The 10,473-nt window shown below is 39.1% G+C and overlaps 1 protein-coding gene across 1 annotated transcript in view; it reads right to left on the reverse strand.

Annotated features, from left to right (window-relative positions):
• Positions 1 to 2,834: 2,834 nt before the first annotated feature.
• PFDN4 (prefoldin subunit 4) overlaps positions 2,835 to 10,473 on the reverse strand; it is a 31,386-nt gene continuing 23,747 nt past the window's right edge. Inside the window, exons 2-4 of the mRNA XM_011936732.1 lie at positions 7,963 to 8,070; positions 6,968 to 7,108; positions 2,835 to 3,460 (exon numbers count right to left, since the gene is read on the reverse strand). Of these exons, the coding sequence (XP_011792122.1) occupies positions 3,329 to 3,460; positions 6,968 to 7,108; positions 7,963 to 8,070 (381 nt within the window). The 3' untranslated portion in view covers positions 2,835 to 3,328. The remainder of the gene's footprint in view (positions 3,461 to 6,967; positions 7,109 to 7,962; positions 8,071 to 10,473) is intronic.

Consider the following 10,473-nt stretch of genomic DNA (forward strand, 5'->3'; position numbering starts at 1 on the left):
AGTCCAAGTGCTGATGCCAAGCTCGTGCCCTTCTCTCACCCTCCCCCTCCTCAGCCCTGCTTCCTGCAAACCAGACACTTCTTTCTTTCCAGCAGGCAACCAGAGATTACAAAGCAAATACAGACAGGCACCACGCAGGTAATATTAATGAGGGTAGTGGGCTAGGTGGGGACTGGGGTGAACTGGAGAGAGCCTTCTTTGTCTAATGCGTGAGCAGCTGAAGACAGTCTTTTAGAAATATGGTTTCAATGTTGCCAAACTGTGCATTTTCACGTGAGATCTCTGAATTTGATTGTGGCAACAAATTCAGGGTGGTTTTTGTTTTGTTTTGTTGTTTTTGTTGTTGTTGTTATTAAACTGTAAGAGCCAAAGAAAACCTGTTGCAAGCTGTACTGGCCTGTGCTCAAAACCAGGTTCTCTTTGGGTTTCTCCTTCTACCTTCACCTTCATTTCCCCAATCATTGACAAAATTTGTTCATTTCACCCCTTCTCTAAGTCCTGGTGTATCTTCAGCCAGCAGATTCGGTGCACCAGAGAAGGTACAATAACATCCAGTATTTCTACCTCTGTCTTTCTGCAGTAAAGCCCACCTAACAACTGACAAATTATTTTAAAACACTGCTCCAATCAAGTAAATTACCTTTCTATTCAAAACCCTTTAGAGACCCCCTGTCAAAACCCTATCTCAAATGGATTTTCCATCCCCTTGCTTCCTCACTTAGCCATGCTTATGATAGAGCCCACAGGCTTGGACAAGGATCATGGTAGTTGTGGAGATGGAAATAAATGAATGGATCTGCGAGATATTGAAACAGCAAAGTCAGCAGCAAAGCACAGCCGCTTATAAGACTTCTACCACTTCCTGTGAAACGCCTGCACAAGACATATCCTATGGTCCACCTGAGTTTGCAAACTGGCAGTCTCAGGGTCAGATTTGTTGTGCAATTATCTTTTGTGTAGCCTGCACTGCTTTAAAAAACAAATAGTGGAGCAGTCTAAAAAGAGTGATTGCACATACAAATCAGGATTCCTGATTAAAAAAAAAAGTGACAAATCCAGATCAAAACTTCCCTCTGTGGCAACTACTGGCCGAAGCTGACGTTTCTTCCTTTCCCTTCAGACAGAGTGCGTGCTGTTCACCAGTCTTCACCTAGCCCAGGGAAGTTACTATTCACAAAAAGAAGCAAAGCCTTTAGAAATGAATTTAAAATGGGAATCAAATATTTGTAATGTTCTAAAATGTCACAGGTAAGAAAATGAAGTTAGCGACATCACACCCTTCCATCCCACTGATGTTAGATATTTGGGTTTTTGTATTAGGTTTTCTTGATAATATGCAAGACAAAATTTAAAGTCCCAATTACACAGTTCAGTCTTTTGGCCCATGTCAGACGAGTGTTCGTTGTTAACATTTCTAAAGGGCTAAACCTTAGTCGCCCTCCTATGCTAGATCTTCCATTGGGGGATCCCTGGATCCATCCATTCCCCACCTCTCCCATGCCCTGCAGGCGACTGACTTCTATGGACCACCTCCGGACTCTGGTTGGGTTTGGCCAATGGTAGGACAGAGGTGGATTCTGGAGGGAGAGAGAATGAGGTCAGGGTGTCTAGTCCCCTGGTTCTACCACTGCAGGGATGACACAGGCTGGCTGTGTTCCTCCCCAGATGTAGAGCAACTTTCCCTGGGCAGGGAGTGACGTGGGCACTTGCTCTTTCCCCTGGCCTCTGAGGGTACAAAAGGACCCTAGTGGTTACCCAGCACCATTGTTATTTTGGATAGTTTCCTCAAATTATTCTGGTTTTATTTCCTGCTGCAAGTTGACTGACTTATTTCCCCAGCCTCACTCCTGTAACTGAACATTAACCAAATGGACGCAAGAAAAAAATATCCTCGGTAAGAGTCATTTTCTAGAACTGGAATATGACTATTTGGGAAGATTTTTGCAGCAATTTAAAAATTTGCCTTTGGCCGGTCGCAGTGGTTCACGTCTATAATCCCAGAACTTTGGGAGGCCGAGGTGGGCAGATCACAAGATCAAGAGATGGAGACCATCCTGGCCAACATGGTGAAACCCTGTCTCTACTAAAAATAAATTAGTTAGGTGTGGTGGCATACACCTGTAATCCCAGCTACTCGGGAAGCTGAAGTAGGAGAATCATTTGAACACAGGAAGGAGAAGATGCAGTGAGCTGAGACCACACCACTGCACTCCAGCCTGGCGACCGAGTGAGACACCATTTCAAAAAAAAAGAAAAGAAAAGAAAAAATTGCCTTTATAGTATTAAGAATTTTAGAAATTATATAATCATCTATCTTTAAGCCTGAATTCATGTTTATAAACATTGAACCAAAAAATACATATGCAGTTTAGCCTTAAAAATTAAAAATATTTCCTCTAAAATTATGTATATTCAAGCCTAACAATCTCCTCATTTTTGTGTTAAGATCCTCCCATTCACATTTTGGCACATGAGTGCCATCTGCTGGAAAGTCAATACACTTAGGTTTCCCAAATCCCAAAATGTATGTCTTTTGTGGGGTAGTGGGAGGAAATGTACCCTTTATTTAAGAAATAAGTCTTACTTTTAAGTACACAGCTGTTTAACTTCCACATCTTTATCAATATAAACCCCAATTAATTACAAAGCACCAAAAATATAAAATCTATAAAAAAAAACACTCAACATTTCTTTCTGCACATCTCTCGGTTTCCAAGATGTTCTTCTGTGGTTCTGCCCTGTTTGTATAAAGGGCACAGGTTTAAACATGACCCATTCTTTTACTCAGATCTCTGATATTAATAGCTATGTAAAAAATATGTGAAATATGTATGTTTAAATATAATATGTAACATATATTTAAATAAAATATATACATATGTATTTTGAAGTCTGTGACAAAGCTTTAGTTGTGAAATAAGCAAGGATGCAGGACTGTACATCTTTTTGTTGTGTTTTCCCCATCATTAGACAGCAATTAAAATCAGACAGAAACAACATGACACAACTGTTAAATTTTCTTATGTGAAAATTGCAACAACAAATATTCTAAATAATATAGAAACAGAAAAGATTGCTTAACTGATTTTAATGACACGAAGCTCCTAGACTTGATATAATCGTTATGCAAAATACATAGGTGAATACTGTCTTCTTTTAAAAATATAAAATAAATAAGCAGACATGTGAAAATAGGCAAGTTTCCATTAAATAAATGAAAATTTAAAAAAAAAAAAAGTTTTGCGTTCCATGTCATTTGAAGAAGGAAAATTATCATTTTAAACAATATTCAAGTTTATTAAACAAATAAAAAAATATTATAAAATGTTTAACTTTCATCAGCTTCAAGGTTTATGTTGCTCCCAAATTTTGCATACAACTGAACTTTCAAATCTGCTAACACCCGCTGAATTGATTCCACTCTGGATTCTAAGGCATCAATTTCTTCTTGCAAATTTTTCTGGAAAAAAAATAATTTAAATTAATTCTATTCAATTGGATAATTTCTGAGCATCTGTGTCTGAAATAATATTTGGGAAGAATTTTAGGTCAAGAACCTTCTAAACTTGGACAGGCAGCTAAGTAACACTGACAATTAGGTCTAAATGTCTGAATGTGGGCATTTTTAATTCATGGTCCATACTTGCTTATCACAGAATAAATCAAGCTTGTTTTCTCAGTTTCTGCTGATCCAAAAAATAGTAAAAAATTAATTTCTAAATTATTTTCTAATAAAGAAGCAAATACAAAGACTTCTATAAACAGTTTATCCTGGGCCTGCTGGCTTCTAACCCAGCTTTTTCCAACAACAAAAATAACTATGAGACTACAGGAAATGATAGAAACTCACACCACCAACCACCAATAATTAAGAATAACAACTTATGATCCAAATCTGGCAGAAATTTTCACTGACTTTGAGACCTCTGGGGCTACACTTTGGAAAAGAGTGGTAAAAAGTGCCTCATTTGTAAGACAGAGCAGCTTTGCCCAGTGAAAAGTCAGATATTTTTCTAAGTATTTGAGGTGACAGACATGTTAACTATCTTGATTTAATTATTCACATTGTATTAATAAATTATAACATCACGTTTTACCCCGTAAATTTATACAATTATAAATTGTCAATTTGTAATTAAAAATACAATTCCAAAGGACAATTCTACCTACCTATCTATAGATACTTAGCCTCTTCAATTCTAAAACCAGTTTTGTAATGTTAATGCTTCCCTCATTAATAGATTAAATGTTAACATATATTCTTTGTTTAAAAAAAAAAAAAGAAAAAAGTCATAAGTTCCTTCCTGGCTAGGATCAAAACAATTTTTTTCCCTAAACATGACAAAAAAATATGAAATCATACAAACCAAATACCCACTAACATTAGAAACAAAAGAATATCTAATATTGACAGTGTTGCTGTTTTAGAAATCTAGCCAATGGTTCTCAAAGGGTGGCCCCCAGACCAGTATCAGGGACAAAATCACCTGGGAACTTGTCAGAAACACACACTCTGGGGCCCTACCTCAGGCCTCCTGAAAGAACTTCTTTGGGTTGGGCCCAGCAATCTGAATTTTTAACAAGCCTTGCGGGTGATTGTGATTTTTATGTGTGCTCAAAGTTTGAGAATCACTATTACAAAACAAGAAATAGAAATAAGACATATGGCTGCTAGAAAGGGATAAATTCTAAATTTCTATGCCAAGAAAACCTGGTTAATAAGTAAAATAAGACACTAGAAAGTTATTTTAATATCACAAGTCCAATCATCTCTCTCTTTTCCAAAAATCTCTGAAGGCTCCTCTTTGCTCTGGGACGGGAGTGGACAAACTATAGCCCACAGGCCAAATCTAGCCTGAAGCTTGTTTCTGTCAAGTTTTATCGGAACACAGCCATGCAGATTGACTCATCTTGCTTTCATACCAATTACGGCAGAGGCCGTGCAGCCCACAAAACCTAATATATATACTTCTGGCCCTGCACAGAAGGTTTGCAGACCCCTGCTAAGACAAAGTACAATTTCTTCAACTCAACTGACTGGAGTTCTCCAAGATGTGGCCACAATTTCAGGCGCTCCCAAATCTCCAGCAAATACATCTTCTTGCAGGTCTATGTTTGCACCACCGTCATCCTGTGGCCGTTTATACATGCTGCTTCTCACGACTAGAACACCCTCTGCCCCTTCCTGGCTAAGAGCCACATATTCCTCGGCTGCTATCTGAGCACTTTCCCTGGGAGCCCTTCCCTGACCCGTGATGTCCAGACTAGTACAGATTCCTCTTCCTATGTTCTTAAAGCCACGTCTATCCTCATACCACTTTCTACTCATTATCAGTTTTGTTTACTCTTCTTTCTTTCCATCTAGACTATATGCTCCATGCAGGCAAGGGCTAGGCAGGTTTTGTTGTCCCCAATTATCCCCAGTACATGGCAGAACCTGATACAGAGTAAGCACTCAATTCATTCATTCTAGAATTCTAGAAAGGTTCAGCCGGGTGAGGTGGCTCACGCCTGTAATCCCAGCACTTTGGGAGGCCGAGGCGGGTGGATCACAAGGTCAGTCTGCCCAACATGGTGAAACCCTGTCTCTACTAAAAGTACAAAAATTAGCCGGGCGTAGTGGCGGGCGCCGGTAATCCCAGCTACTCGGGAGGCTGAGGCAGGAGAATCGTTTGAACCCAGGAGGTGGACGTTGCAGTGAGCCGAGATCGTGCCATTGCACTCTAGCCTGGGCGACAGGGCAAGACTCCATCTCAAAAACTAACTAAATAAATAAATCAAGGTTCAGTATCTATCTGTGCATGGGGCAGGGGATTCACAATAGCCACAAAAACCATAAACTATCTGGGAATACTTCCAAATATTTTTTAAATGGTTAAACAAATAAAAAGAACAAAAATCACAAAATTTGACCAAGAAGAAAAGATTTAAACAGAAGGGAGACATACAACATGTCTGCGTGGAAAGAGCCAGGAGTAATGATAGTTCTTCCCCAGCTTTACTAAATGTGAGTTTCATTCATACGAGGTTTTGCTTTTTATGACATTTGAAGAAGAGAGACTATCATTTTCAGCAATCAGGTTAATTAGCAAAAGCATTAGGAAAGGTTTAATTGCCGTCAGCTTCTCATAGACAAACAATGTGACTGTCCCTCCCATACAGTTAGAAGGCATGTGAACTGAAAATTTCATACCATGTATCAAATGTCTCAGATACGATCAGAGAACTCGTATGCTGACCCAGTAATTATACTTCTCTATTTCCTCAAAACAATTTTCTAAATGTGAGCCAAGATTTATGTAGCAGAATGCTCACAGGAACATTACTACAGCAAAATACTGGAAACAAATTAATGCTAACAATAAGACCCGTGACCCCAGTAGATAACCATCAACATGACATTAAACAGTCATCAAAAACGATGTTTTGAAAAGGCCTGTGTGCCTGGCTCAGAGCAGGCTCCCAGTGAGTATCTGCTGGACAAACAAACATTCAACGAAACAGCAAAAATGCTCCTCCTGGAACGTTAACTGTCAAAACTGGGAAGCAAACTACACGGAGAAAGGCAGAGAGAACATAAAAGAAATACAGGAAAATGTTCACTATGAATGTGGGTATACCTCTGGGTAGAGTTACAGGGGATTTTTCTTGTCTGCTTCAATATATGCTATACCTTCTAAACACTTAGTTTTGAGCAAGGTTCTGGAGTCAGAAGACCACTGTCTATGTGTCACTTTGAATAAATCCCGTAACCTCTCTAGGCCTCTATTCTTTGTCCCTAAATTGGGATAACAAGTCATTGTTAGGATTCAATAAGATCCTGCTGGCAAAGCATTCAGAGCATGTCTGGGACTTAACAAGGCAGGAAGTATTAGCTATCGCTAGCATCCACTATTTCCCTACATCTACAATTACTTGTTCTTTATAATGATATAAATTCTGATTTCAGAATTAACATTGAACATACCTTTGCTTCTTCTAACATTTCTTGTGTTTCTTCTTGAGAATGGCTAATGAAGACATCACCAATTTGATAAGGTATCATTAAGCAGTCATCATCTGCAAGCATGATGTCATCACAAGCGTCTTCTAGGTTTTGGAGTTGTTTCTATAAATGCAAAATGGCAAAGAAAATGTATCCAGAGTTCTCTGATAGAGGCTAAAGGCCAATTGTAATTTGGGGACAGCAACTCTCTGAGGGACCCTCTCACAAAGGTATTATTACCACATTAGAATAAGACTTTAATTGGTAACTTTTTAGAGCACATTTCACAAGCAAGCACCTAGAGCTATCTAACGCATCGTCCTCTGGATATTTTCAGATTGCTATAAGCACCCTGTGGTGGACAGCAGGCACCCATGGTCACTCAGAATGTCTTCTATTTTCACAATTTTCAACTTTGTGAATTCTGCCCTCCTACAAAAACAAAACCAAAAAACCAACCTACATTTCTCAGCCTTGCTTGCTGATAGGGTGCAAGTAAATCATGCTGGTAATGAATGCTCTGCCAGCATGCATAAGTGATAATAACTTCAATTCCACCAATCGAATGCACTTGAGCCGTATTTCAACTCAAGGGAGACGGCTGGACACGGGCCCTGATTTACAGGGGTAGGTGGCACTGGCAGCAGCAGTTTGGTGTTCCTAGGTCTGCAAGGGCGGCTTCCTCATTGGGAAGACTGCTGACTCTGGGATCGGTGAAGGCAACAGCTGCTCCATCGCCAGCCAAGTTCTCCAAGACTTGTTCCTGGACCCTCGGTCTAGACTCAAGTTCCTCAACAATTCTGTACGTTATCGCATATCCCTTTAAAAAAAAATGACTTTCTGCTTAACTACAGTGGATCGCGTTATTCATCTGCAACAAAGAGCCCAGAAAAATACATATTCACTTGTTAACTGAGTTCAGTTTTAGTAGCTATAGTACAAAAAAATTTTATTCTTCTAATAATTATTTTCAATACCTTTTTCACTTCTATTTCTTCCTTCAGCTCTGTGATTCTACTTGTATTCCGTGCAAATTTGTTTATCTTTTGTTGATCTTCGAAAGTAACATTCACATCTTCTGCAGCCTGAAAAAAGTGTTTACGTTTTCGTAAAATTTTAATGGAGAAGTTATAAGTTAGCTTTTTACATTTCTCAACAATAACTCAATAAGCTACTTGCACTCATACAGTCAAGAATCACATGAAGCACAGAATTTAACAAATACCTTATTCTTTGCTCCACCAGCTTAAGGTTTGTTCATAAATCTATAAACTTTTCTGATACTCTATAAAATAATTCCTAAGCTATAAAAATATTGCAAATATAAAGAACAATTAGTAATTCTTTTTAAAAGGAAACAAAAAAGGCAACTTTTGGCCCAGAGCAGAATTTCTCCAGTTGGAGCATTCTTTCATTAAGATGACCCAGGGAACAAAAAGTTACGCGGTCAAATATATTGGTAAATGTCTCAGAGTAGTGTTTTTTTCCTTAGAGCTAAAACTTGCATGAGCTTACTGGTTAAAGGGTCACTGTACATTTCAGTGGCCATATTCCATTCATAGCAAAAATTATGTCTATAATGTAGGATCTGTTTAAATGTCTTAATAAGGTCTACTTCACTAAAAAATGAAGAAAATTGAATGTTTAGTATTTAAAAAATAATATTTAATGTGATTACATTTACAAATTTGCAAATAAAGAGTACTTGGATAACATAAAGTACCCATTAAATAATAAAAAAATAGCTAACACTGATTGAATTTACTATATGCCAAAACTTCCTAAGTACTTTATTATCTCTGCTAATCCTCCAATCCATCTTATTAAAGAGGATCACCAGTACTATTTTACAGATTGAGAAACTGAGGTACACTTTATATAATGTGCGCAAAGCCACACAGCCAGTAGGTGGTGGAGCTTGATTTCAACCCAGGGAGACTGGCTCCAGAGGTCAGACAGGTCCACGAGTTCTCGGAAACTGAATGCGAACATGCATCTGTGTGAATGTGCACGTGTGTGTGTGAGTGTGTACACAGGCTTAGGAACATTTGGAAGAGGCAGCAGGATGTCTGCTTTCATCAGATTTTCAAGGAGATACCATATATTTTTTAAAAAATAAAGCTAAAAAATAAAACCAGACTCTCCTTACGGTTTCCCTTCCATTTATAAAATGAAAACCAGAGCACCTGATTCTAGTTTATAGGAGGAAAGATACTTGTGTGTGTATAAAAACAGTTCATACTGAAGAACTACTTTTGGTTCTTTCACAATAACAGTAATGAGCTCACAACATCCACACTCCATCCCTGACCTGGTCTCTCGTGACCATCGACTTAAAGTATGCGACCTTTTATTTCTCAGAGGTTGAAAGGCTGTGTCAAGCAATACAGAGCTCAGTGGTCAGAATGTAACACATCCCTCCCCTTTGTCGGGCTCTCACTCCACCTCAACAATCCAGAAGACAGCCAGAAAAAATTCTTTACATTACACTCTGTCTAGCTTTGAGTGTTCAACCATAAGCATAATTTTGATGAATATGGAAGTTGGGGAACACTGGGCTACACTCAAGAAACCAAAGTCTGTATCTTGGCACACAAGTCATTTTGCCTAAGTGAGAACTGTCAATTCCCTATGCAAATAGATAGCAAAGAATTCTGAAGAGTTCCTGTTTGCCTGAAGAGTATATGCCATTTTGTTTAAATACTGAACCCCTGAAGACCTTAGCAGGTATTTAGAGATGCATTTGTCACAGTGAGGGCTCAACAGAGCCATTCACATGAACAGATCCAGTGCAGGACTGCCTGGCACATAACTGAGGCTAATACATGGTTTCTGAATCTAAACCTAAATCATGCTTGATCAAACTCATAAACACATAGTTTCCAAAATGTAGTAGAGAGAATTGGGCTATCTGCTTTCTGTCTTTCCAAAGCAGGTATTTCCTGTTGTAGCCCCACCAAACCACAGCCATCAGCACAGACGTGGCCCCTGGTATCCAGATCCTTCTGGTCGTTTTCCCACTGGGGTTAAGGGCTGAAGTTGATGTGTGAGTTAAATACACTGCATGCCACCCATGGAGTGCTGTTTACAGCAGAAGGGAAGATGCCAGTGCCTTTGATGGCCAACAGAGGCTTCTGTTTTAGTCTCACTGTCCTAGAATATTCCTACATTTCTTGAAGCTGCACTTTGGCAAGAAGTGGGTAGTTTTTTTTGTTGTTGTTTTTTTTTTGAGACAGAGTCTTACTCTGTCGCCCAGGCTGAAGTACAGTAGCATGATCTCGGCTCACTGCAACCTCTGCTTCCTGGGTTCAAGCCATTCCCCTGACTCAGTCTCCCAAGTAGCTGAGATTACATACATGTGCCACCACGCCCAGTTAATTTTTGTATTTTTAGTAGAGAAGGGGTTTCACCATGTTGGCCAGGCTGGTCTTGAACTCCTAACCTCAGGTGATCTGCCAGGTTCCACCTCCCAAAGTGCTGGGATTACA

Source organism: Colobus angolensis, unplaced genomic scaffold (genome assembly GCF_000951035.1).
Source record: "Colobus angolensis palliatus isolate OR3802 unplaced genomic scaffold, Cang.pa_1.0 Scaffold156, whole genome shotgun sequence".
In the NCBI taxonomy this organism is placed as follows: Eukaryota; Metazoa; Chordata; class Mammalia; order Primates; family Cercopithecidae; genus Colobus; species Colobus angolensis.